The 27733-nt window shown below is 37.1% G+C and overlaps 1 protein-coding gene across 8 annotated transcripts in view; it reads left to right on the forward strand.

Moving 5' to 3' along the window:
* The first annotated feature begins 79 nt into the window (after positions 1–79).
* HACE1 (HECT domain and ankyrin repeat containing E3 ubiquitin protein ligase 1) overlaps positions 80–27733 on the forward strand; it is a 115734-nt gene continuing 88080 nt past the window's right edge. Inside the window, exons 1-6 of one of the 8 annotated variants that reach the window (XM_082730529.1) lie at positions 80–359; positions 7078–7132; positions 8361–8450; positions 9195–9299; positions 14236–14311; positions 25968–26099. In XM_082730529.1, coding sequence (XP_082586655.1) covers positions 284–359; positions 7078–7132; positions 8361–8450; positions 9195–9299; positions 14236–14311; positions 25968–26099 — 534 coding nt within the window. In that variant the 5' untranslated portion in view covers positions 80–283. Of the gene's footprint in view, positions 360–6770; positions 6910–7049; positions 7133–8360; positions 8451–9194; positions 9300–14235; positions 14312–25967; positions 26100–27733 lie in introns of those variants that run through there. The other 7 variants (XM_082730531.1, XM_082730530.1, XM_082730532.1 and 4 more) reach the window with 7 other exon arrangements.

Here is a 27733-nt window from a genome sequence, read left to right on the forward strand (position 1 = left end):
CCCGCGCACCCAGCGTGGCTCCGCCTCAGGCGCGCGAGGCGGTCGGCTCGGAACTACTGTTCCCAGAAGGCTGTGCGAAACCGGGAGGGAAGCGGCGGCCGTGGCAGGAAGGGCGCGAGCGGCCGCCTCGGGTGTCCCGCCAGTGGCGGGTCCGGCAGTCCACGGGCCCCCGACGGAGGAGGCGGCCTCTAGCGGCCCTGCAAACGGGCACCGGGGCGGGATGTAGGGCGCTGGGTGCGGAGGCCGCCGGCGCGGCGGGGTGGGCGCGGAGGGCGCGCCGAGGATGGAGAGAGCGATGGAGCAGCTCAACCGCCTGACGCGCTCGCTGCGCCGCGCGCGCACCGTCGAGCTACCCGACGGTGAGCGGGGCAGGGGGTTCGGGGTGTCCAGGGCAGCCGTGTGGTGGCGGGGGCGGGGCTCGCGCTGAGGCGAGGTCGGGTGGATAAACTAACCCAAAGCGGAGAAAACGCCCACATTTACTTTCCTTAGCTGGGAGGGGCCGGGCTGGAACCCCCGACTACCCCTCGACCGCTGCTCCCACCCAGGCAGGTGGGAGTTTGGGGGAGGGTCTTGGTTCTGTGGGCGCTGGTGCTGGAAGAAGCAAGACAGAAGTCTCCCGACCGTCGATTTGGGGTTTTGGCAAAGGGGCAAAAATATCAGTAGGATGGCGGAGACCCGGATTCAGAAAACATTACAGTTGTGGGTCATTTTAGTGTTGTTGCTAGCTGGGGGTAAAGAGATGCACCAAAATAGTATTTTTTTTTTTTTTTTTTTTTTTTTACTTTAAGCTGCAGAGCGGGAATTAAGTAGCCTTTCTTTTCTTTTCGGAAATGGAGAGTACTGTATTTTGATCTTTTGGCAGACAAAAGCGTGTTAAATATCAAATATGTACCCTTAAAGTACTGTGCGTGTGTGTGTACACACTTTGAAACGATGCCTGCCTGTCTTCATTCTTCATTTATTCATCAGATGTTAAGTGTGTCTTGGGGACCTTTTACAAAGAGGAGGAATAAGGCACGATCCTCGTAGTTGAGGAATTTTAGTTCATCGTGCCAGGGTTTCTTTAGGTAAAGAAAGCACTAGCAATAAGGAAGGTGAGGATTGAAGCTGTTGTGTTTGCAGCCTCACGAATTTACGTTTTAGTGGCAGTGGGAGGTGGCAGTGCTGCCTCTGTGGCCCAGGGGGAGACGGGTTAGGAGGCAGGGGCTGGTGATTTTTTTTTTTTTAATGTATTAGTGTATCTTTCATTTTTCAAAACTTTCTTTGAATTGCTGCTGGAGAGGTGATTTGTAGGTTATAGGAGACATCGGGAGGGAGTCACGTAATAATAAATGTGGGACTGGGAACTTTGGGGATAATTTTCATGAAAAAAATCCCCCCCTAGGCTCTGTTTAAGATTAAGAATAGGGTTGATTTGTTTGACTTTCTGAAAAATAATTTTTTGCTTGGTGCTTTGCTAGTATGAAGTATTTGACTGAAAATAATTATGATTTTAGTAACTGGACTTCCAGCTTGAGCTCCTACTTTCCATGTTTTCTTTCCAACTTACCTTCGAATCCATTTCTTAAGTGCTGTCCTCATTCATTTCCCACAAATTACTGGTATAGGTTAGTGAAGAACATAGCATGCACAGTTTCACTGACTTGGCAATTCTGTTGCTTAGTTTATATCCCACTATATTTTACACAAATATGATTTAGAAGACTTTGATAATGTTTCCTGGTCTTAAAACTAAGTAATATATTTCCATTGTAGAACATCTCAAGAAAGAAAAATTCAAAAATTTGTTGTTCTGCCATTCAGTAATTAACGGTATTTTCTTTATTTCCTTCTATTATTTTTTCTGTCATTCTCTACCAAATTAAGATCATACTGTATATAGTCTTTTATTTTGCTTTTAGAAAACATCACTTTTTAAAATATCTTTAAATATGCCTAGTGACCTTGCAGCTTTTCATAGGATACATGTAACAAATACTGAATTTAATTTTTGTTTTGATAATAGCATTTATGAGGAGTAGCTTTGTAGTTTTTATTTTTTTATTTTTTTTTTAAAGATTTTATTTATTTATTTGACAGAGAGAAATCACAAGTAGATGGAGAGGCAGGCAGAGAGAGAGAGAGGGAAGCAGGCTCTCTGCTGAGCAGAGAGCCCAATGCGGGACTCGATCCCAGGACTCTGAGATCATGACCTGATCTGAAGGCAGCGGCTTAACCCACTGAGCCACCCAGCTTTGTAGTTTTTAAATCTTAGTCTTCTTTTAAGTCTTTCCTTATGATTAGAAGTAGAAGAAGATTTATAGATCTAATTAAATCAACATTTTTAAAGCTCTGAGTATCAGCCTCTGAGCTTACTTTTTAGAATGTTCCACCAACAGTCTTGAGAGCCCCTGGAAACTAGAGTAGTAGTAAAAATGAAACATTTTCCCGTGTTGCTAGGCAAAAGTGAAGTCTTAGTTTTCATTTTTTTTTCATTATGATGAATGGTGCTCATCTTGTTCTTTTAATTTGTCTTCGTCCTTAAGTTCTGATGGATCTTTCTTTTTGAATTCTCTGAGATTGGCTCTTTCAAGTACATATGTATATGTGTTATAAAAATCCAGATTGTTGTGTTTGCATTGTAAAGACTGGACAGAAGTTCTGAGATTGCTCTGTATTTGGAAAATATTCAGATACTTATTTTGCCTTGTTAGAGTTCAATGATTAATAAGCACCTAATTGGAACACATTACTAAGATTGGAAAGTTTTTAATCAGCTTTTATTCTGAAATTAACTTTGTTGCATAGGGTTAAACTGCAGATTTGATTTACTGAACTGGATTCTGGTAGAGCACTTTTATTGTTTCTTTGGGATGATGAAAACCTGAGTATTACCTCTAAATATTATCACTAAATAATGGAGTGCAGGTTGTTGAGTCATCCTGGACAGGGCTAACATAAGAATATTCTTGCGAGAGGGGAAATGAAGAATAAGTTATTACTCTAGGGATATAAATTCTCAGTGGACTTTAAAAAATTGGTATATAGTGTTTGATTCTGTGGAAAAAAATAGTCTTTACTGAATTTACAGTGACTATAGCTTGTTTTGTAAAATAATGGAACATGAGCCCATATTAGCATATATTTGAATGATGATTAGGATGATAATCAGTATTTTATAGAATTTATTATTTTTTAAAAAGATTTTATTTATTTATTTAAAAGACAGAGATCACAAGTAGGCAGAAAGGCAGGCAGAGAGAGAGGAAGGGAAGCAGGTTCCCTGCTGAGCAGAGAGCCCGATGCGGGGTTCCATCCCAGGACACTGGGATCATGACCTGAGCTGAAGGCAGAGGCTTTAACCCACTGAGCCACTCATGCGCCCCCGATATTTTAAAAATTACTCCCATTTGGGCTGCCTGGGTGGCTCAGTCCTTAAGCGTCTACTTTTGGCTCAGGTTATGGTCCTGGGGTCCTGGGATGGAGCCCTGCATCGGGCTCCTTGCTCAGTGGGGAGCCTGCTTCTCCCTCTCCCCCTCCCCCTTCTTGTGTTTCCTCTCTCACTGTCTCTCTCTCTGTAAAATAAATAAATGAAATCTAAAAAATAAATAAATCAATCAATAAAAATTTCTCCGATTTGATAGTTTAAAGAGAAATAGTGTATAATGAATCTGAGCTCCCTGTTCTTTAAGGTTCTCCTTTTAGTTGTGGAGTTCTGGAACTTTATCAGCTAATCAGAATGGCCAACATATCTAAAAAAGTGAGAGATTTTTTTTTTAATCAATCTGAAAACTTTAATTATATACCTAGTTCTTAAGGTGTCTTCCTGAGCACGTGAGAACAAATTTTATTGTTCTTCCATAGTGTAGTATTTCCCGGGTAGGCTCCTTCTAGCATCATAGTTGTGGTTATATTTATTTCCTCATACCATTTAGTGTATGTGAACTATACTTTTATAAGGTTATATGTGAATTAAAAAGTGAGATCTAGGGACGCCTGGGTGGCTCAGTTGGTTAAGCAGCTGCCTTCGGCTCAGGTCATGATTCCAGCATCCTGGGATCGGGCTCCTTGCTCAGCAGGGAGCCTGCTTCTGCCTCTGCCTGTGCCTGCCATTCTGTCTGCCTGTGCTCACTCGCTCTCTCTCCCTCTCTCTCTCTGATAAATAAAAAAATCTTAAAAAAAAAAGTGAGATCTATATATAAATTTTGTCTAAACAAACACCCTGTTAAATAAAACCCATGTGAACCTTATGAAGCTTATGCTTACTTAAAATTAGGTATGAACTTGATTTGTAAGTTTAAACATGAGGGTACTTCCTGTTTATGACTGTGCTTATTATGGAGAGACTTAATGAAATTGTCATGGTTTGGAAGTTCAGATGTTTATTGGGGCGTGTATCATATGAGAGATAAAGAATGTTGCCACGCCCAGGGAGGCGTAATGCAGTATTTTTCAGCTGCTGGTGGTGACTCACTAGTAGTTAATGAGAACAATTTATTGGAGTCAGCATTTTAAAAAATGAAATAGAAGAGAATAAAACAATTTAGAATGTATTGCACATAAACAACTAAGTATTGTATTGTAGACCTTTTGGTTACTGTATGTAGTATACTGGGTATACTGTAAGATTTTTATTGTGTGTCCTCTGCAATCAGACAGGTTTGAATTCAAGCTTAATAACCTAATGTCGTCATCACACGCTTATTACTTACTTTGGTGCTCAGTTTTTTTGTTTGTAAAATGGGGATAATAATAGTACCTACTTCATAAAAGTGGTTGTGACGAATAGAGAGATGATGTATTTAAAGTGTTTAGAACAGTGCCTTTAAGATAATGGTTTAAAACATGTGGGCTGTTAGGACTAGGATTTTTGGTATTATTATTTTTTTTGTAGTGAAAGAATTGTTGCATTTTCATGCTGAACTTGTGAATAGTCCTGACTAGGACCAAATTGCTTTTCATGGATATACTTAAAATTAGTGAAATAATGAACGAAGATGTGAAGAAATGGTGATAATTTTTTCTTTCTCTGCGGTATACATTTCTTCAGTATATATTTCTAAATATGTAAACAGCTTTATTTAAACATAATCACAATACTGTTGGTAGAGCCAACACAAATGACAATAATTTTTCTTATCATCAAGTCCCTATTAAGTTTTTTTCTCTCAGAAACATCCTCCTAGGGGCACCTGGGTAGCTCAGTGGGTTAAAGTCTCTGCCTTCGGCTCAGGTCATGATCCCAGAGTCCTGGGATCGAGCCCTGCATGGGGCTCTCTGTTTAGCGGGGAGCCTGCTTCCTTTCCTCTCTCTCTGCCTGCCTCCCTGCCTATTTGTAACCTCTGTCTGTCAAATAAATAAGAAAAATCTTAAAAAACAAAAAAACAAAAACATCCTCTTACAGTTGGTTTTTTGGATCAATATCCAGAGTCCACATATTATATTTGGTTGATCATCTCTTAAGACTCTTTCAATGATAACAATTCACTTTTTCCTTCTTTTGTTAAAACTTTATTTTTAAGTAATTTAAGACTTACAGAAAAGTTGCATAAATAGTACAGGTTCCCCTTCTCCCAATTTCCCATAATGTTCACATCTTGTTACAACCGTAGTACACTTATCAAAACTAAGGAATTAACATTGGCATAATACGGTTAATGGCATTACAGACTTTATTAGAATTTCGTGAGTTTTATCAATATCAATGTCCTTTTTCTCACTTAGCATCCAATCAAAGATACTACCTTGCATTAAGTTGTCCATGTTTCCTTAGCCTCCCCAAACTGTAATAGCCTTCAAATTTCTCTTGTATTTAATGGCCTTGAGACTTTTTAAGAGGACTGCTTGGGTATTTTGTGGAATTCCCCTTAATTTGGGCTTGTCTGATCTTTATTTATACTGTGTTGTTTTTAGTGGATCATTGTATCAGTGGCTACATGATATTACATGATATCAATATGTATTATATCTGATGATATTACCCTTTATCAGTTGATCAAGGTGGTATCTGCTGGGCTCTCCAATGTAAATTTTCCTTCATAATTAGTCAGTATTTTGGGGAAATACTTTGATATTATGCAAAAACCCTTTTTCCTTCTGAAAGTTTAACTCTTTAATTTTAGTATTGGCATTAATGTTTTAAGAGTTGTCAGGATTACTTCTCTGTAAATAACTTAGAAAAAACCATAAACCTCTAAAATGCATTGAATTGAGATGACCATTGGTAATATATAAAAATAAATCCAAACAAGGCTGAAATTTACATGAGTATTGTCTAATATCATAAATATTGTTGACTTTTAACCTTTTCTTTTGGATCTTATCTCTGTGAACTTATTCTATAAAAGTTATAAGTGAAAATGTGAAAAATCAGATTTTTAATGCTGTTTTGTAAAAGCTTCTAAAATAATTTCTTTTGTTATAATATTGGCATGAAGCAAGTACTATGTATATTTAATGTTTAAAAATTATTTTAGTATTTATATCTTTAATGCCCATGTATCTATAATACCCATATATGCTTAAAATTCCCCGAACCTACATATAAGTTTGATAAAACATGAAGTTGGTAAACACTTCTTTGGAAGTAAAAGAAATTTTTGTTGTTAAAGCTACAGAAAATATTAGGTCTTATTTTCCCCATCAAATCCAGAAGCTAAGCACTTTGGTGGTGATGTAAAGAGGCGTAACATTAAGATAAGAAATTTTGCAAATTTTGAAATGCCTCTGGTATTCTACACTATCTTTATTTATTTATTTATTTTAAAAGATTTTATTTATCTATTTGACAGAGAGAGATTACAAGTAGGCAGAGAGAGAGGAGGAAGTAGGCTCCCTGCTGAGCAGAGAGCCCGATGCGGGACTCGATCCCAGGACCCTGAGATCATGACCTGAGCCGAAGGCAGCAGCTTAACCCACTGAGCCACCCAGGTGCCCCTACACTATCTTTAACCTTCTTTCCTGTCTTCTCACTTTTTATATGGAATTAGGAAAACTCTGAGGCAATTTTAAGGATCACCCTTTGGAAAAAAATAGGACAAAAATTAATTCTTTCTCTGTTTTTTGTTTAGTTTTTGTTTTGTTTTGTTTTTTACTCAGATAATGAAACTGCTGTTTATACATTAATGCCAATGGTTATGGCTGATCAGCACAGGTGAGTGCCTATTTCAGATTTAATCTTTTTTGTATAAATATGCAAAAGAAGGGTGCCTGGGTGGCTTGGTTGATTAAGTGTCTGACTGTTGATCTCAGCTCAGAACTTGGTCTCAGGATCCTGAGTTCAATACCTGTATTGGGCTCCACACTGCACGTGGAGCCTACTTTAAAAAAAAAAGAAACAAACAAAACCCTCCCAAAACTTAAAAAATATAAATTTACCTGTGTTGTGTACACATACATGCATGCACACACAGTTTGGACATAGATGTTGTCTTGGGACGTGTTACTTAACCTCTGTCATAGGTTATTGTCTGTGAAATAAAAACCAAGATTTTCCAAGGTCCATCTCCGCTATAAAATTGTATAGTAAGAGATGTTCTGAATGAATTATCAAATATTAAGTCAGTTATTTATTTGGCTGGTCACTGACAATTAGAAAAACATTGTGATGGTTTCAACTAGAGATCACTACTGATATTTATTGCAAAAGGTTAGGGTTGATGGACAACTTAACTTTCTAATGTTCTACTTTCATGTTCTTTTAATTGATGTGTTGTGGACACTTTTTACAGGAGGCATATGAGATCTAGTTATCTGCCGGGGTGATAAGATCCGGGGTGATAAGATGTTTATATTTGTAGCAGGCAGCTCTGCTGTGCTTAGCCATTCGGTAGTTGATGTATAAAGGTGACAAGGAAACTATTTTGAAACAAATTTAAAATATAATTTTTTGCTTTAAACTCCTTTTGTGCTACAACTAAAACATATTTAAATCTGGTTTTCTTATTTGGCCAAAATTAATATAGATAGGCTATGCCTTTTTTAGATGAGCAGATGAGGAAACCTTCAACTAGTTTTTAGGTCAGTGCAGTTGCCTTTTTTTTTTTTTTTAAGATTTTGTTTAAGAGACACAAGCTGGGGGAGAGGTTGAGGGAGAGGGAGAAGTAAACCCTCCACTGAGCAGGGATTTTTCCCAGTGTGGGGCTCCATCCCAGGATCCTGGGATCATGACCTGAGCCACCCAGGTGCCCCAGTGCAGTTTTTTGGATGAAACTGCTGGCTACCATGCTATGCTTAGAGGATAGTGCTTTGTATTTTGGTTGATGTGGGACAGAACTTTTTGGATAATTGGTTAGAGTAACTAAAGGACTATTAACTTGCATTACTATGTTTTTAAGCAGTTTTATTTTCAGCATCGACTCCTTTATTTTCTTTTGGCTTAGGTCTGTTTCTGAGCTACTATCAAATTCAAAGTTTGACGTCAATTACGCATTTGGACGTGTGAAAAGAAGCTTGCTTCACATTGCGGCAAAGTAAGAAAGATATTTTGGATTAAAGTCTGGTCTAGCACAGTGATCAGTAAGCTTTGGATCAGTGTTGTCCCACAGTAGTTATGGGAAGAGATGAGAACAGACTGCTGAATGGTTCCTTATTGTGTTGAAAGCATAGTGTGCTGTGTTTGCATTCTTTTTCTTGATACCTTAAGATCAGACTCAAGTCTCCCATATACTGTCTTAGCTTGTTCTAGATCAGATCAGTAGGTTGTCTTTCCTGGATATACTTGAGAGGGTATATTCACTGAAATTTTTCTCTCATTCTACCAGTATGAAATTTTGTTAACTGCACATGAAGCCATTGGCTTTATATTTTTTACTGAGGTGTGCAAATGATTTTTATCCATAATCTTCAAGTATGTAATCAATTATCAGTTAGTTGATATCTAACTTCTTTTCAGTACTTAGATATGTTAAAATTAGTTTTTCATAATAAATTTGGCTTCTGAAAGGTCAAAGCATTGAGAGTACTATGTGTTTTTTTTATGTATTAATACTTTATTTTGCTTTATTTGAGTATCTCAAATACTTCATAGCTTTCATAGTAGAATGTACTTTCTTGAAAGTAATGGATATTTACTATTTGTGACGGAAGTTAAATTGTAGGTTATTAATGGACCTCAAAAATAATGTGTTTAATAGGGCTTTTTGTTTTTTTAATTGAGGTATGTCAGCTGTGACTGTTTGTTGAATGTATCTGAATTGTTTTTAATATTGTTTTAGTTGTGGATCGGTGGAATGCTTGGTCCTGCTATTAAAGAAAGGAGCGAATCCTAACTATCAAGATATTTCAGGCTGTACACCCCTTCATTTGGCAGCTAGAAATGGGTAAATATTTTGTCTCCTTGAGTAGCTTAAGCTGTACTATCTGTTAGGACTGACAGTATTCAAGGCACTCTTTGGTGATTTTTTTTGTCCAATATTTGCCTTGGGAAGAGGATCGTGGGTCATTATATTCAGTATTTAAATAACTGTCATATTTAACAATTTATTAAATTGTTTACTATTATTTTTTCTTGAGAATATACTTGAAGTTTATTTTTATTTGTATTATAATGATATTTTATTTTATTTTTAAAAAAGATTATTTATTTTTTTGACAGAGAGAGGTCACAAGTAGGCAGAGAGGCAGGCAGAGAAAGAGGAGGAAGTGGGCTCTCCGCACAGAGAACCCGATGCGGGTATTGATCCCAGGACCCTGAGATCACGACGAGGCTTAACCCACTGAGCCACCCAGGCGCCCCCGATACTTTATTTTTTAAAAAGCATCATTTTTACCTCTTTGTTTTGGTGTCCTTTTTCCTGCTGATTCTTTTCCACTTCTATTTCCATATCTTATTGTCCAAATCGCTTGTTCAGTTAATTTTATTAATGGAATTAAAGACAGAGTAAATATACCCAGCTTATTTATATCTTTTTGAGAATGGGCTATACCATAGTAAGCTTTCTAAATTAGGGTAGCTTACTCCTCTCAGTGCCAAAACTTACTTTTCCTTTCTAAATGAATAATGTCTTTACTACCCTTCCTTTTGAAATATTTTATTAAATAATTTTTCCCCTTATAAAAATAGTATTTCCAAAATGTAAATTTATTTTTCCTTTTCTTAATAATTCTGGTCTTCATTATGAACATGTTTATGTTATTGCATGCTGTTTTATTCCTTTAAAGATTTATTTGAGAGAGAGAGAGAGAGAGAGAGAGAAAGAGAGGTACTTGAGAGGTAGAGTGGGGGCAGGGGCAGAGAGAGAGAATATCAAGCAGACTCCTTGTTGAGCATGGGGCCCTACAACATGGGGCTCCATCTCAGGACCCTGAGATCATGACCTGAGTCAGAACCAAGAATCAGACACTTAACCAGCTGAGCCTCCCAGGTGCCCCCATTGTGTGCTAATTAAAATCCTACTATACTTTTTATGACTTTCTTTCTCCTTTTTCTGTGGAGAATTTCAGATGTCATATATCTGTATCTGCCTCTGCTTACCACTATTTTTTATGTCTTAAAATTTGTTGGACTGAGGGGTGCCTGGGTACCCAGGCTTAGTTGGTTAAGCATCTGATTCTTGATTTCAGCTCAGATCATGATCTCAGAGTCCTGTGATTGAGCCTCACATTGGGCTCCACACTCATCAGGGAGCCTGCTTGAGATGATCTCTCTGTCTCCCCTCACCCCCTGTTAGCCCTCTCCCCCTCCGACCCCCGCTCTTGTGCAGGAATGTGTATGTGCATGCACACTGTCTCTAAAATAAGTAAATCTTTAAAAAAAAATTCTGTTGGACTGAGAAACCATACCAAATGGCTGGAATTATGTTTAAAATGAAAAAAAAAAAAAGCAGTTTTGACTCAGGGCTTGAAGAACTATGTTTATAAACATGCTCCAAATGACATAAAACTTCTGTATAAAAGTATATTCTTGGGACACTGGAGTGGTTCAGTCGGTTAAGCTTCAAATTCTTGATCTCAGCTCAGGTCGTGGTTTCAGGGTCGTGAGATCTGGTTCTGTGTTGGGCTCTCTGCTGTATATGGAACCTGCTTAAGATTCGCTCTCTCCATCTCCCTTTGCCTCTAGCCCTGTCTTTCCTCCTCACCCCCCAAAAGAATAAAAGGCATATTCCTTTGCGTCCTTTTTTTGTTCTTTTTTTTTTTTTTTTTCTTAAGATTTTATTGGTTTGTTTACTGGTTTGAGAGAGAGAAAGCGAGCATGAGTGGCAGGGAGAGAAGGGCTGAGGGAGAGGGAGAAGCAGACTCTCTGCTGAGCAGGGCGCCTGATGGGGCTCAATCCCGGGACCCCAGGATTGTGGCCTGACCTGAAGGCAGATGCTTAACTGAATGAGCCACCCAGACGTCCCTCTTTTTTTGATTACTCTTAAAGTTATTTTTGTTTCCTGTTTTGACCTGGGATTCTAGGTAGTTGCGGTAGACGCCTAGCTGAGATACGGGGCTAAAATTGTGTACTGCATCACTCTGAGACCAAATTTTTGTATACAGGGATTAAAGTGGAACCAAAAATGTAAAAATTATAGTGATATCTAGGTTGGACAATGGAAAGGTATACTCCTTTGACCCTGTTTGGTCTGATCCAGTTCTTGATTTAGCATGTGAACCAGTTGTCCACTGTTGCGATATGTAAAAAGGTAAAAATGTTCTGATTACCAACCATTTTTATAGTAATTAGTAACACTGGTTATATTTGTAGTTTGTCACACCTAAGTTCATACATCTTGCTGAATTCACTCCTTGCTGAATTGTTCTCAGGTTAGGTACATTATCGGATAGTGACAAAGCTCTTTCAAAAAATTACACATAGAAAAATATCTCAGTACTCTAGATCAACTGTAAGTGAAAGGAGAGATTGGCGCACAGTGGGGTTAAAATGTCTATTGCCCTTGTAGTCAAAGACTTAAGATCATTACCTTTTTTTTTTTTTCCCTAGCTTTGTTGAAAGTATAACCAACAAAATTGTAAGATTGTTAAAGTGTACATCATTATGATTTGATAGACATATACACTGTGAAAGAATTCCTTTCATTTAGTTAGTAAACACATCCATCACTGTCACCTTACATGTTTATCTTTTTTGGTTGGGGGTGTGAGAACATTTAAGTTGGAGACTGTTACATTTAAAGGTGAAGAAATATGACAGAACCCACTTGATTCACATGGCAAGTCAGTGAAAAGGAGTAAGAATAGTTTATAACCCTACCATAACATCTAATTTGGATACCCTTTCTGTTTCTATAAAGATTAATTTTGATATTTGAAACTAGTTTTTATTACTTAATGGCTTGTACAACTTAAAGTTGCTCCATAACTATTTGCTGAGTGGTTTGAGTGCATGTTATTTCTGATGTTTTCAGAAATAGCTTTTTAGGGACACCTGAATGGCTCTGCCTGCTGCTTTCCCTGCTTGTGCACATGCTCTCTCTCTCTCTGACAAATAAAAAAAGAAAGAAAGAAAGAAATAGCTTTTTATTATAATATCTTTATGAGTTTATATTTGTCTAGACTGAAGCAGAAGTCAGGGGGACTTCTGCCCCTTTTCCTTGTCCATCAGTTTTTGGGAGTTTATTTTTTGTTTTGTTTCCATAGTTATTGTTAGATGAGTATTACAATTCTTCTGGCCTGCTCTACATTCCTCTCATTAACCGTTAGTGCTGGGTACGTTGGTACTGAATTGCCCTCCTTTCCAGTAGAAGGCCTGTTAAGCTACCACAGAGCAGCACTAGGATGATTTGCCCTTGTGTCATTTAGGTTACCATAAGCTTCCCATAATTGTTGCAATATCTGAGCAGGAAAATAGTTACTAGTTACTTCCTGTACAGGAGGATCCAGTGTTCTTCATGATTATATGAGATTTAAAAAAAAAAAAAAAAAAGACTTCAAAATTGTTGCGTGTTCTTAGGTTGCTTGTTGGTCACATTTGAAACATGATTTTTTTTCTTAATTTTTTGGGCGAAGTTTTGACTTTGTAAAGGGAACAGCCCATTTGTTAATTAATATTTTAGCTCTAATTCCTGGCAAAATAAGTGCTCATTTAGTGGATTGTTTTGACCTACTGAGATTCTATAAAGTATTAATAATGATTTTTAAATGAGAGAAAAAGGATACATTTCTCTAATATTGCTGTCTTTTACAATTCATTATTTGTTTGGGGAGCATTATGGATTTCTACTTTTTTTTTAAGTTATTTATTTATGACAGAGATTACAAGTAGGCAGAGAGGCAGGTGTAGAGGGCAGAGGCGGGGTGGGGGCATGGTGGGGGGGGGGGAAGCAGGCACCCCACTGAGCAGAGAGCCTGATGTGGGGCCCGATCCCAGGACCCTGAGATCATGACCCGAGCTGAAGGCAGAGGTTTAATCCACTGAGCCACCCAGGTGCCCCAATTTCTGCTTTTCTTCAGCCACTCCCTAAACACCTCCTTAGGACTATTTTCCTGGCCCATTCCACCTAAGTGTTTATTTTGGCAATAGTCTAGTGGTCTAAAACAGGCTTTTGAAGATCTTTTCAAAATCCAGCAATATGGGTATAGGCACACATACATATGTTTTAAACAATGTATTCATTTTTTAATAGGGCTGTCTGTTCTGTTGTCTCAGGATTATTGAAGATTTATTTCCTCTGGTTTTCAGAACAGTGTATTGGATGAGCTTTGTAAATGTTGAACTTACAAGTTTACTCATAACTTTTTCTTTCTTTTCTTTGATTATAATGCCAATTTTAAGTATTTAATTTCATTTCAGGTACAAAATCCAAAGGTAGAAAAGTAATTTGTTTCCTTTTAAAAAGACTTTTTCAGTTAATAAAAATTTTAGCTGTAATTTAGAAGATTGAATAATTAATAATCAGTCAATAAAGTTTTATTGAGTTTCACTGAAAGTACCTAACTATGCTTAATACTAAGTTTATTAAAGAAATATACAGTTCATGGCATGAAGAAATTTAGGATCTGATTGAGTAAATGGTAACATGTGCACATGTATACTATTTATTCTATATATTGCATATATAGTACTATATATGTATATCCATGTTAATACTGTATATGTTACATGGTACATAATATGGTATTATATATACACTGTTACATATTTTTATATGTCACAATTTTTTGATTTATTTCAAATGTTATAACGTTTGTTTAAAAAAACCTACAGATTGATACTTGCCATCAGCTAATGTTGAGTGTAGTCAATATTTCAGTAAAATAATTGTCATTTGCCTATTTTTCTCATACCAGTTATCTGTGTCTCTTTTTTCTCTTCAGGCAGAAGAAATGCATGAGTAAATTATTAGAATACAGTGCTGATGTCAACATTTGTAATAATGAAGGCCTTACAGCAGTAAGTGCTAAGAATTCTATGCGAGTTTTAAAATACTTTTTTGAAAATCATATTGAAGGTGATAGTAATGCAAAGTGCAGTGCAAGTGTTTCTGCAGGTTACTTCTTTGTGTAGTTAAGAAGATGCAGAAAGATCTAGTTCTAGTTCTGTACTGTATTTATTAAGAGAAGTTATGGGTTCACTTATGTTTCTCCTTTCTGCTTTTTGTTTGTGACCTTTCATTTATTTTGAAGGCTTATTCCTCCAGCTTTGTCATTGAATTTCAAGGGATGTTTTAGGAGCATGTCTGCTGTATTATGAGTTCATTATAGGAGAGCTATTTTTTTATTATGTTCTTTAAAACTATTTTAATACGTACATTTCAGAAAAATTGAATGGCTAGGCGGAAAGGAAAAAAGTAATGGAATGATCACTCACTGTATCCTCTGCACTCAGAGATAATCACTGTTAATATTTTGGTCTATATCCTTCAGACTTGTTATATCTTACCTAAACTAGTATTTTTATCCATTTTGCTATGTCACTTTCTTTCAAAAATAAGTTAATATATTTTTGATCCATATTGATGTTATTTGTAGGTAGTGTGGGATATTTCTGAAAAGATTGTTGAAGTCCAAAGATTTTTTAAAATTTATTTTTATTTTAATTCTAATAAAGTTAATATACAGTGTTACATTAGTTTCAGATGTACAATATATGATTCAACAGTTCTGTACATGAAATCTAAAAATTTTAATCGTTGTCACTATTTAATGGAACATTATTCACCTTAGAAATAGAGATAAAATAGAATTATGTGATTATGGAGAAATTATTTAGAAGTTGGGACATAAGCTATTAAATTTTATATATTAAATTTTATCTTCCCATATGTGAAATTATGCATGTATGAATTAAGTGGATGGTGAGGATCCTTTCAGATGTCTGTCAAATCAATATTGTATACTTTAAATATCCTACAGTTTTATTTGTCAATTATACCTCAATAAAGCTGAAAAAATTTATTAAAAATTTTAATCCTAATTCCAGTATAGTTAACATACAGTGTTTTATTAGTTTCAAGTGTATACTATAGTGATTCAATGATTCTATAAATTGTTCAGTATTCATCATGATAAGTATACTCTTAATCCCCTACACCTATTTCACCCATCCCCCAACCGCCTTCCCTCTTATAACTGTTAGTTTGTCCTCTCTAGTTAAGATTCTTTTTCTAGGTTTGAAAAAAAAAATTTTTTTTTTTTTAACCTTTCTTGGTAGTATTTGTAGATTCTGAATCTTTTAACTTGTGGATGAAGAATATTATTTACTTACCATGCCAGTTTTCAAGACTTTATGAATAAAAAATTTTTTGAAGGTGGGGGTGCTGAGCATTAAAAAACAGCTTACCTAAGATTTGCTTTATTCTGTGTGAATGACTTATTAAAGATAAAGAATAAGCTCCATCATGATTATTATATGGAACCTACAATTCCTGTGATAATCTAGATTTTGTTTATATATATGTATATTACATAGGCACACATAATATATTTTTTTGAAGATTTTATTTATTTATTTGAGACACTGAGAGAGAGCAAGAGCCAGGGTGCAGAGAGAGGGAGAAGCAGACTCCCTGCTGAGCAGGGAGCCAGGAGTCTCACTCGGGGCTCAATCCCAATACCTTGGGATCATGATTTGAGCTGAAAGCAGACGCTTAACCAGCTAAGCCACCCAGGCTCCCCAATTTTCTCCTATATGTATATATTTTAAAAGACTTTACTTATTTGACACAGAGAAAGAGCACAAGCAGGGGGAGCAGCAAGTAAAGGGAGAAGGAGAGGTAGGCTTCCTGCCAATCAGGGAGCGAGATGTGGGGCTCAATCCCAGGACCCTGAGATCATGACCTGAGCCCACGGCAGATGTTTAACTGACTGAGCCACCCAGGCGCCCGATTTTTGTCCTGTATTAACAGCATACTGCTATCTACTCTCTAAAGAAGTACTGTGGAATGAATATCTGCAAGATGCCCAATGATGCTATAAAACTGTGCAACTGACAGACCCTATCTTTTGAACACTATCTAGTGTAGGCAAGATAAGATGTTCAGTATTAACATAAATTTTTACTGCTGATTACTCCCGTTCACTCCTGAACTTTAGGGGAAGTAGAGAAAAGTTTTAAAAATAAAATTTTTACTTAAAATGTTATTAATACATCTATTTAAAGAGTCAGATGATTCTACAAAACTTATTATAGAAAAACAGTCTATGCACTCTTTATGCTTGACCAACCTTGGTGTTTTTCTCCTTTGGCCTGAATGGTATAATGTGCCTCCTCCTCTTAGAAACTATTCTGGCAACCAACATGATTCTTCCTAGTCCCAGACCACCATGAAGGAATTAATTCAACAGCTGGGCCATTGACCCCATCAGCTGAAGGAAGCTGGGATTGTGAAAATGTGTTGCTGCAGAACTGAATAGTTGTCACCAAACATGTGGGACAGTAAAGCCAATGGCTCCTGAGTTGGAAGAAGCCTTCATTGAGGAGCCAAGAGTCCCAGGATTTTTCTTACAAAAAGAGAAAACTGTTGACTGCATGCTTTCTAGGCTGGTTATTCTCCCAAAGGACTCCTCGTATTTCTTCCTTCATTTGTTTCAACAGGACTTTCTTGTATACTTACTATGTGCTAGGCACTTTGCTGTTGTGGGATAGAGGCATGAATATGATCCTTGTTGTGCCCAAACTTAAAAGGAAGACAGGAAAGTTTTTTTTTTTTTCTTCCAAGTCTTTATTAAAGTTCAAGTTAGTTAACATTTAGTGCATTATTGGTTTCAGGAGTAGAATTTAGTGATTCATCACTTACATAAAACATCCAGTGTTCATCACAAGTGCTCTCCTTAAAGCCCATCACCCATTTAGCATCTTTTCCCCACTCGCCCCCCTAGTTTGTTCTCTGTAGTTAAGAGTCTTTTCGATTTGCCTCCCACCATGTTTTTATCTTACTTTTCCTTACAGGAAGACTGGTGGTTAATAGGCAGTAGTAACATGGTGTAATGAATGTCAGTATAGGAGGAGAGTCTGTGAAAGTCTAGCAGGGGACCCGTCCTCACCTAGGGCATTAGAAGAAGTATCCCAGGGACATAGCACATGGGCTGAGGCCAGAAGGACAAATGGAAGTTAGACTGGTGGGGCGCCTGGGTGGCTCAGTGGGTTAAAGCCTCTGCCTTCGGCTCAGGTCGTGATCCCAGGGTCCTGGGATTACGCCCCACATCTGGCTCTCTGCTCAGCGAGGAGCCTGCTTCCCTTCCTCTCTCTGCCTGCCTCTCTGCCTGCTTGTGATCCCTGTCTATCAAATAAATTAAAAAAAAAAAAAGGAAGTTTGACTGGTGAAAGTGGTGGTTGTGGGGTTGGGAGAGGGGTGGGGAACAGTTTTGGTTTTACGGAATAGATTTGTGAAGGCATAGAGGTGAAAGAGAGCATTTAACTGCTGTTCAGGTATCTCGGGGGTTCATGGAGACTTCCCAAAAGTCTTTGGCATGGATAGTTATGGGGATCACTTTCCAGATCTTTAGCTTCTGGATGTGCATTTTTTCTTCAAAATGATTCATGTGGTAGAGAGCCTGCCCTTCACACTTTCACCTTCAAAATCACTCTCCTCCCACTTTTTTTTCCTTAAAGATTTTTTTTATTTGATGAGAGAGAGAGTGAGAAAGCACAAGCAGGGGGAACAGCAGAAGGAGAGGGAGAAGCAGGCTCTCATTTGGGCAGGAAGTCTGACGTGGTGCTCGATCCCAGGACCCTGGGATTACAACCTGAGCCAAAGGCAGACGCTTAACCAACTGAACCACCCAGGTGCCTTCTCCTACTACTTTTTGAATGAAGTACATTTTATGCTCACCCATCCTGAGTATTACTAAGTAAAGGATGGCCTGGAGATAGTGACAAGCAGAAGAACAATTCAAAGTATTGGTGTCTGCAAAGGCTGTCATTTAGCACCATAAACCACAAAATCATGGTAGGATTTCATAGACTTTTCCCTGCCTTATACATACTGCTATCAAGGGTGAGATAATTAAACTTAAATTGGTTTGTTCTAAACTTAGCAAAATTATAAAAGTGAAGCAATAGGAGCGATGGAATATTTGTTTGATGATGCTGCCTATATCATTCCCCAACGACTGTTCGGAGAATTCATTGCCTCTAACAGAGATCTGTGAGAACAAAGAAAAAGAACATCAGTAATAAATACTGAAGGCAATGTTGACTTACATTATGCAGGTGTAAAATTAGGGTGAGACATGTGTCTTACCTATCCATCTCAGGAGAAGGGAGAAAATAGGCAGTGACTGCTAATGGTACTGGGTTTCTTTTTGGGGAAATGAAAATGTTTTAAAATTGGTTGTGGTGATGATTGCACAACTGTAACTATACCAAAAGCCCTAAGGTGTCTACTTCAAATAGATGGATAGTAGTATGCTACTATTGCTCTTTTTTTGATTTTTTAGTTTTAGGCATCATCAATTGACTTTATGGAAGATATGGCTATTTGCTCTCTTTTTCAGCCCCACCTCCAGGTACAAGCACATTTCTCTCACACCTTTTCTTTTTCTTACTTTCTTTCTTTCTTTCTTTTTTTTAAACATTTTATTTATTTATTTGACAGACAGAGATCACAAGTAGGCAGAGCAGCAGGCGGTGGGGGTGGGGTGGGAGGGTGAAGCAGGCTCCCTGCTGAGCGGAGAGCCCAGTGTGGGGCTCTATCCCAGGACCCTGAGATATTACCTGAGCCAAAGGCAGAGGCTTTAACCCACTGAGCCACCCAGGCACCCCACACCTTTTCAATATAGTTGTGATTTTAATTAGATCATTTTTTTCGGTATTTTGATTTTTAAAAATTATATACATACTATTCATATTTAGGCCAAATGGTTTGCTATAGTTATTTTTATTACATACCATTTTGATTTTCATAGAGTTATAATTGCATTCTAAAAGAATTGAGATAATTGTACATTTATATATACCTGTAAGAAATAATACAGAAGAATGCTCTCTATATATTGCCCAGTTTCCTTCAGTGGTAACATTTTACAAAATGGTAGTATAATATCATCACTAAGATGTTTATACTGATAAAATTTTTCTTGTTGCTATTGCCCCAGTTTTACTTGTTTATTTGTACTCAGTTTTATCAGTGTGCGTGTGTATTTATAGTAAGTTCTATACATTTTTATTACCTGTGTAGGTCCATTTGTTCATTACTAAAGTTAATATTCTGAACATTTCCAAGTCTACAAAGATGTTTTATGTTGCTCTTTTGTAACTACACCTTTCCTCCCCTTCATCCCATGCCTGACCCTTGGCAACCACTAATCTGTTCTCCATTTCTAAAATTAGGTCTTTCTGAGAATGTTACATAATTGGAATCATATTGTATAGAACCTTTTACGATTGGCTTTTGTAAGTTCATCATATTCTGTGGAGATTGACCTAGGTTGTTGTATTTATCAGTAGTTTGTTCCTTTATGTTGCTGACTGGTTTTCCTTGGTGTAGATGTACCATTGTTTGTTCAACCATATGCCTGTTGAAGGACATCTGGATCATTTCCTATTTGAGGCTATCTTGAATAAAGCTACTATAAACATAAACATTAATGTACAAAAGTTTTGTGTGGACATGAAACTTTTAATTTCTCTAGAATAAATGTCCAAGAATGCAATTGCTGGGTTGTATGGTAGTTTCATGTTTAGTTTTTTTTTTTCTTTCTTTAAGATATTTTATTCATTTATTTGATAGAAATCACAAGTAGGCAGAGAGAGAGAGGGGGAAGCAGGCTCCCTGCTGAGCAGAGAGCCCAATGTGGGGCTCGATCCCAGGACCCTGGGATCATGACCTGAGCCGAAGGCAGAGGCTTTACCACTGAGCCACCCAGGCACCCCTCATGTTTAGTTTTAAAGTGCACTGCCTAACTTTTCCAGAGTGCCTGGAACATTTTGTACCCTCAGCTGCAATATATGAATCATCTAGTTTTTTAGCATCCTCACCAGCATTTGATGTTGTCACTCTTTTTAATTTTAGCTATAATAATACATGTATAGTTGCTAACTCATTGTGGTTTTAATTTGCGTTTGCCTAAGTGACATCTTTTCACGTGTTTTTTTGCTATCTGTATAAATTTTTTTTCTTTTTTAAAGTTTTTATTTAAATTTCAGTTAGTTAATCTACAGTTTTATATTAGTTTCAGGTGTACAATGTAGTGATTCAGTGCTCATTACAACAAGTGCACTCCTTAATCCCCATCACCTGTTTAACTCATTCGCTTAGCCACCTCCCCTCTGGTTAACTTTCAGTTTGTTTCTGAGTCTGTTTCTTGGTTTGCCTCTCCCCTCTCCCTCCTCACCTTCCCCCCTTTATTTTTGTTTCTTAAATTCCACATATAAGTGAAATCATAAATATTTGTCTTTCTCTGAATGATTTATTTCACTTAGCATTGTACTTTCTAGTTCCACCTATGTCATTGCATATGGCAAGATTTCATTCTTTCTGGCTGAATAATATTCTCTCGTGTATATATATCACATCTTTATCCATTCATCAGTCGATGGACACTTAGGCTGTTTCCATAGTTTGGCTGTTGTAGATAATGCTGCTATAAATATTGTGGAGCATGTATCCCTTTGAATTAATATTTTTGTATTCTTCGAGTAATTTTGCTGTCTCTATATCTTTCTATGTGAAATGTTGTCGATTCATGTCATTTGCCCATTTTTAAATTGGATTACTTTTAAACCTTGAGCTGTGAGAGTGCTTTATAAACGAAGATACTGGTCCTTTATCAGGTATGTGATGTGTAAATATTTTCTCCTAATCTCTAGTTTGCCGTTTTAATTCTTAAAAAAAAAAAAGATTTTATTTATTTGAGATAGAGAGAGAGTGAGCGAGTGCAGAAGCATGGGGAGCAGCAGGCAGAGGGAGAAGCAGACTCCCTGCTGAGCAGGGAGCCCAGTGTGTTGCTCAATCCCAGTACTCTGGGATCATGACCTGAGCTGAAGGCAGACACTCAACCGACTGAGCCATTCAGGCGCCCTTACTGTTTTAATTTAATTAAATTAATTAATTTAATTAATTTAACAGATCTTTTATATAAAAGTTTGCAGTTTTGATGAAGGCCACACTCAGTTTTTCCTTTTATGGATTATGCTTTTGTTACCAAGTTTAAGAACTCTCCCTAACTCCAGGTCTTCAAAACTTTTTAGATCTTTTTTCTAAATTTTTATTATTTTATATTTTACATCTAAATCAGTGATATATTTTGAGCTAATATTCGTGTAAGATGTAATGCTTAAGTTGGGGTTCTTTTTTTTTTTTTTAATTTTTTTTTAAAGATTTTATTTATTTATTTGACAGAGAGAGATCACAGTAGACAGAGAGGCAGGCAGAGAGAGAGGGAAGCAGGCTCCCTGCTGAGCAGAGAGCCCAATGTGGGACTCGATCCCAGGACCCTGAGATCATGACCTGAGCCGAAGGCAGTGGCTTAACCCACTGAGCCACCCAGGTGCCCGGGGTTCATTTTTTTTTTAAGATTTTATTTATTTTTTTGTCAGGGTGAAATGGAGAGAGCACAAACAGTGGGAGTGGCAGGCAGTGGCAGGCACAGACTCCTCAGCAAGGAGCCTGGTACAGCACTCAATCCCAGGACCATGGGATTATGACCTGAGCCAGAGGCAGACGCTTAACCAGCTGAGTCACCCAAGCATCCTTTTTTTTTGCTCAAGTCCAATTACTTGAGCACTGTTTGTTGAAAAACTATTCTTCCTGCGTGAATTTCATTTTACATCTTTCTCAAAATCTATGGGACATAATTATATGGACTTTTTTCTGGGTTTCATGGATCTATGTGGTTGTCCCTTTGCCAATACCACACTGTCTTGATTACTGTAGATACATACTAAATAGTAAGCCTTAATATCTGGTTGAGTAATGCCTCCCATTTTATTTTTCTATGTTAGGATTGTCTTAGTTATTCTGGTCTCTTTGCCAGAAATTTATAGATAGAATAAATGTATTTATATAATAAGCTTGACTATGACAAAAAAACCTTGCTGGGATATTTAATGAGATTATATTAAATGTATAGATCTGTTTGAGAATTGTTACCTTTATTGTAAACATGGTATGTTTCCTCATTTATTTAGGACTTTGATTTCTTTTTGTAAATGAAATTTTACCTCTTGTACTGTTTACCATACAGATTTCGTGCATGTTTTAAGTATATATGTGTAGCTAAGTTTCATTTTCTTTAAAGCAATACTAAATGGTATTGTTTTTAATATCAGTTTCTGCATGTTCACTGATAGTATGTAGAAATACAATTTCTTTTTTGTGTGTTGATATTGTATTCTTGTGACCTTGTTGAACTCACTTATTAGTTCTAGGAGTTTTTGGTAGATTCCTTGGGGTTTTCTATGTAGATGGTCATGTCATCTGCAAGTAGAGACAATTTTATCTTTTCCTTTCCAATCTCTCTGTCTTTGTTTTTTGTCTTATTGCAGCTTAAGATTAAAACACACGCGCACACACACATACACACACTTTTCTGAGTACTTATTAATTTGTTGTGAAGCTTTCCCTGAGTTTTGTAAATATCCTCATGATAAGTATTCAGTGTCTTTCATCTTCTTGATTAACTTTAAAGGAGTCTTTTATGGAGACTTCTGTCCTCTCTAAGCTGGTTTGGGAGATTTCTAGGCTTCCTTCAGAGTTGTTTGGAATGTCTCTTCACCATCATTCTGGAGATTCCTTTTGCCTTTCTCTTGTTTCAGATTCTTTTTTATATGGATTCTCTGTCTTTGCAGATAACTATTCTGTCACTTTGCTGAAACACATTTTCTAGTAGTTAACTGAGAAATAGTTAATGGAAAATAAATTTGTTGATACTTTGCATTACTTTAATTTTGAGTCTGATAAATATTAATCATTAATAATTAGTAATTGAGCTGGCATTAAAATTCTGGGCTGGACATTGTTTTCCCTTAGAATTTTGAAAGCACTGCTTCATTGTCTTCTAGCTTTCAGTTTTGAAGTTTGATGCTGTTTGCTGTTTAGATTCTCTCTTTTTTTTTTTTTTAAGATTTATGAGAGAAAGAGTTTGCATGGGGTGGGAGAAGGGCAGAGGAGTAGGGAGAGAGAGCTTTTTTTTTTTTTTTTTTAAGATTTTATTTATTTGACAGAGAGGGAGAGAGCATTAGCGGGGCTGGGGAAGCAGGCAGAGGGAGACGGGGAAGCAGGATCCTAGATGAGCAGGGAGCCCAATGCCCAATGCAGGGCTCCATCTGAGGACCCTTGGGGTTATGACCTGGGCCACACAGGCGCCTGAAGGAGAGAGACTCTTATACGGACTCCTCACTGAGCACAGAGAGTAATGTGGGGCTGGATCTCTCAACTCTGAGATCAGGATCCAAGCCAAAACCAAGAGTCAGACGTTTAACCAACGGTACCACCCAGGCACCCCACCATTTAAATTCTTGACTCTAGAAACTTAGTGAACCACTTTGTCTTTAGAGTTTTAGAATTTCAGGATTATAGGTCTGGGTTTGGTTTAATTATATCCGTTTGGCTGGGTAATACTGAGGCATTATCATCCTGGAAACTTATGTAATGGGAACTCAGGAAAATTTTCATAAAATACTTTGATAATTTCACTCCTCTATTTTCCCTGTTCTCTCCTTTTTGGGCTCCTGTTATTTGAATATTGGACCTCTTGGGCTAATCTTTTAATTTTCTTAACTTTCTTGTTTTTCTACTTTTGTCTTTTTGTGCTTCTTGGGAGGCTTCCTCTATGTTATCTTCTAAGTCTGTTGAGTTTGCATGTTTCTATCACAATATTAATTTCCAGAAGTTTGTTTTTCATTGTCCTTTAAAAAAATACCCTGTTCTTGTTTGAAGGATGCAGTCAGTATGTTTTCTTTCTGAGAGTATTAAATACAGCTTCTTCTTCTTTTTTTTTTTTTTTAAATTTTATTTATTTATTTGACAGAGACAAAGCAAGAGGGGAGGTAGCAGGAAGGGAGAAACAGGTTTCCCGCTGAGGAGGGAGCCCAATGTGGAGCTCTATGTGGGGCTTGATCCAAGGACCCTGGGATCATGACTGGAGCCTAAGGCAGATGCTTAATGACTAAGCCACCCAGGCGCCCTAGCTTTTTTTTTTTTTTTTTGAAGGTTTTTTTGTTTGTTTGTTTTTTAAAATATTAATGGTTCTTTGTCTGCTCTTTGTATGTTTTTTTTTTGTTTTTTTTTTTTTTTTATTTTTGTCTTTCAAACCCCCATTTGAATGAATGAGGTTTATTCACCATGGACTTCAGCATAGGGTAATCTCTTGGGCATTTGCCTTTAGGATCCTTCCTGATAGCAATTTCTTTCTTTCTTTTTTTTTTTTTTTTAAGATTTTATTTATTTATTTGACAGAGATCACAAGTAGGCAGAGAGGCAGGCAGAGAGAAGGGGGAAGTGGGGAGTAGGCTCCATGCTCTATGACCTGAGCGGAAGGCAGAGGCTTTAACCCACTGAACCACCCAGGCGCCCCATGATAGCAATTTCTTTAGGCATTTATTCTCCAACTGGTTAGATTCTTCAGGGTAAACTCTAACAATTGCCCGGAGAGAGTTAGCATTCTGGATCTTAGGTAGAGGAGAATTCTTTGGGATTTCAGTATTTGGTATATAAAATTGACCTGCCTCCCTTTTTCAATGTAATATTCTTGCTTCATTGTGCTTGGTGTCACCTGTGTAGAGATTGTTTTCAAGTCTCTTGGGTCCTCTTAGATTGGGAAGGGGCAGTTATTGGCCTGGAAGAGTTGGGGAGGGTTGGGGATATAAGGGTCTAAATCCACCAGTTCATCCCTACTTAAGATCCTTGGCTTTTTCTATTACTGGTTTAGGATTCAGCTTTTTGTTCTGACCAATCAGAACTTGGTCAGTTCTTTTACTGACTTTTAACTTGCAAAACTTTTTGCTAGTTTTTTAGCAAAAGCTTTTAACTTGCAAAACTTGTTGCTATTATAATCTTGTTTTTCTTTATTGTAATGGGTCTGTCTTTGAAGAAAAGGTATTCTTTATTGTCCTTTCGGATTTTTTAACAGAAAACAATCAATTGAAAAAATGCATGGGTAGCATAGTCCAAAGTTTTAACATTGATTATCTTTGAGTGGTAGAGTTTTAAGTATTTTATCCTCCCTATGTATTATTATTTATGTATGATAATGAGTTACTTGGAAAATGCAAGAAGAGAATATGATGTCTATTGTGTTAATGACCTCTTTACTAATACTTGCTTCTGGGGAAGGAAAGGTATCCAGTACCTTTTCTTTAGAGACAAGCTGTGCTTAGAGTCCAGGATCATCTAGGAAGCAGGGTATTTGGTGATCCTAAGTATAGGATATTTAACTGTTGTGATCCATGAAATGCTTGCTTTTGAAGTACATGGTGGTGTAACCTACATGTTGATGCATATTTTTCCCCATATAAAAAATAGGAAAAATATAGGAAAATATATGGGCTTTTATTTTAATCTTTAGTCTGTGTATCATGCTCACATTTGAGAAATAATGACATTATTTATCTGCTGTTTTTATGAAAAACTCCATGCATAAATGTTAAGTAACTAAATGCTGTACAGATACACTGGCTGGCTGTGAATGGACGGACAGAACTACTCCATGACCTTGTACAACACGTCAGTGACGTCGATGTTGAGGATGCGATGGGACAGACAGCACTGCATGTGGCCTGCCAGAATGGTCACAAGACGGTAAATTCAGCCATGAGGACTTTCAGTTGCATGTATTTGTTTTTGAAAATTTTGAATTCGTGAAAAGATTTTCACTGTGCGTAATTGGGAACATGAAGCATCGCAGCAAAATCTTAAAACATTTTCTGCATCATATGGACTTATTAAATATATATTCTTTGTGGATAAAAGGAATAGAAAATAGTGCTTTTAAAGCTGTTTAAAGTATTTGGATTTCAAATTTATTTGTAATTCATAGATTTTGATAGCTGAATATACTAAAATTTTAAATGTATGTTCACGTGTAATTCTAACTAGCAATGTTCTTTTTTTTTTTTTTAAGATTTTATTTATTTATTTGACAGAGATCACAAGCAGGTAGAGAGGCAGGCAGAGAGAGAGAGGAGGAAGCAGGCTCCCTGCCGAGCAGAGAGCCTGATGTGGGACTCGATCTCAGGACTCTGAGATCATGACCTGAGCCGAAGGCAGAGGCTTAACCCTCTGAGCCACCCAGGCGCCCCTAAGTAGCAGTGTTCTTATTCTCAATCTTATTGTCACATAACTTTTTTGTATTTTATTTTTTACCATTAAGCCTCAATTATTGGGATTAGATAGTAAGAAAGTGAGCACTGACATTGCTTAAATATTTCAGCTTGGATTATCATATTTTTCTTTTGTTTTAGAATATGATGTAAGACTAGAGTGATGGGTTTTTTCTTCCTTACTTAGATATCTAAAATCATGCATTTGTTTTATGTTAGTACTTTCCTGTTACTTCCATGTACAAACATTTAACTTTAAAAGTTGCTAATAGGGGACGCCTGGGTGGCTCAGCTGGTTAAGCGGCTGCCTTCTGCTCAGGTCATGATCCCAGCGTCCTGGGATCGAGTCCCGCATCGGGCTCCTTGCTCAGCCGGGAGCCTGCTTTTCCCTCTGCCTCTGCTTACCACTCTGCTTGTGCTCACTCTCGCTCCTCTCTCTCTGACAAATAAATAAATAAAATCTTAAAACAAAAAAAGTTGCTAATAGTTTTTCTTTTATTAGGAGACTGTTGTCTTATATAAAAATTGTTAGATTAAAATTTAAAATCTGCTTTGTTATAGTTTCCTATCCTGGTTACTTTTGAATTTTTTTTTCACATTTAACATTGTTGATAAGAGAAATTTATTTACTTGTTAACCATAACAGTAACAACAAAAAACAGCCAAAAACAAAAAATCATCACCAATAACTGCAAAGATAAAAAAATTTGTATTTAATATTTTTTTTTTTTAAGATTTTATTTATTTGACAGAGAGAGGGAGAGCACAAGCAGTTGGAGCAGCAGGCAAAGGGAGAGGGAAAAACAGGCTCTCCACTGAGCAGGGAGCACCAGGCAATGTCAGGGCTCAATGTAGGGCTTGAGCCTAGGACCTTGGATCATGACCTGAACCAAAGGCAGAGCTTAACCTACTGAGCCATCCAGGCACTCAATATGTATTATTTGGACACACTCTCTCTGAGTCTTATCTTCCTGTTGTGAGAATTCCTACTGCAGTCTTGATTTTCATTTCTGCAAATACTTTTTTCCTAATCTGGGTTTAGGATGTAAGATGCTAGATGTTTAGTTGGCTTTATGTATGACTATAATTCACAGAGTATTGTACTTCTTTAGG

The sequence above is a fragment of the Mustela nivalis genome, assembly GCF_964662115.1.
Source record: "Mustela nivalis genome assembly, chromosome: 5".
NCBI classification, from domain to species: domain Eukaryota; kingdom Metazoa; phylum Chordata; class Mammalia; order Carnivora; family Mustelidae; genus Mustela; species Mustela nivalis.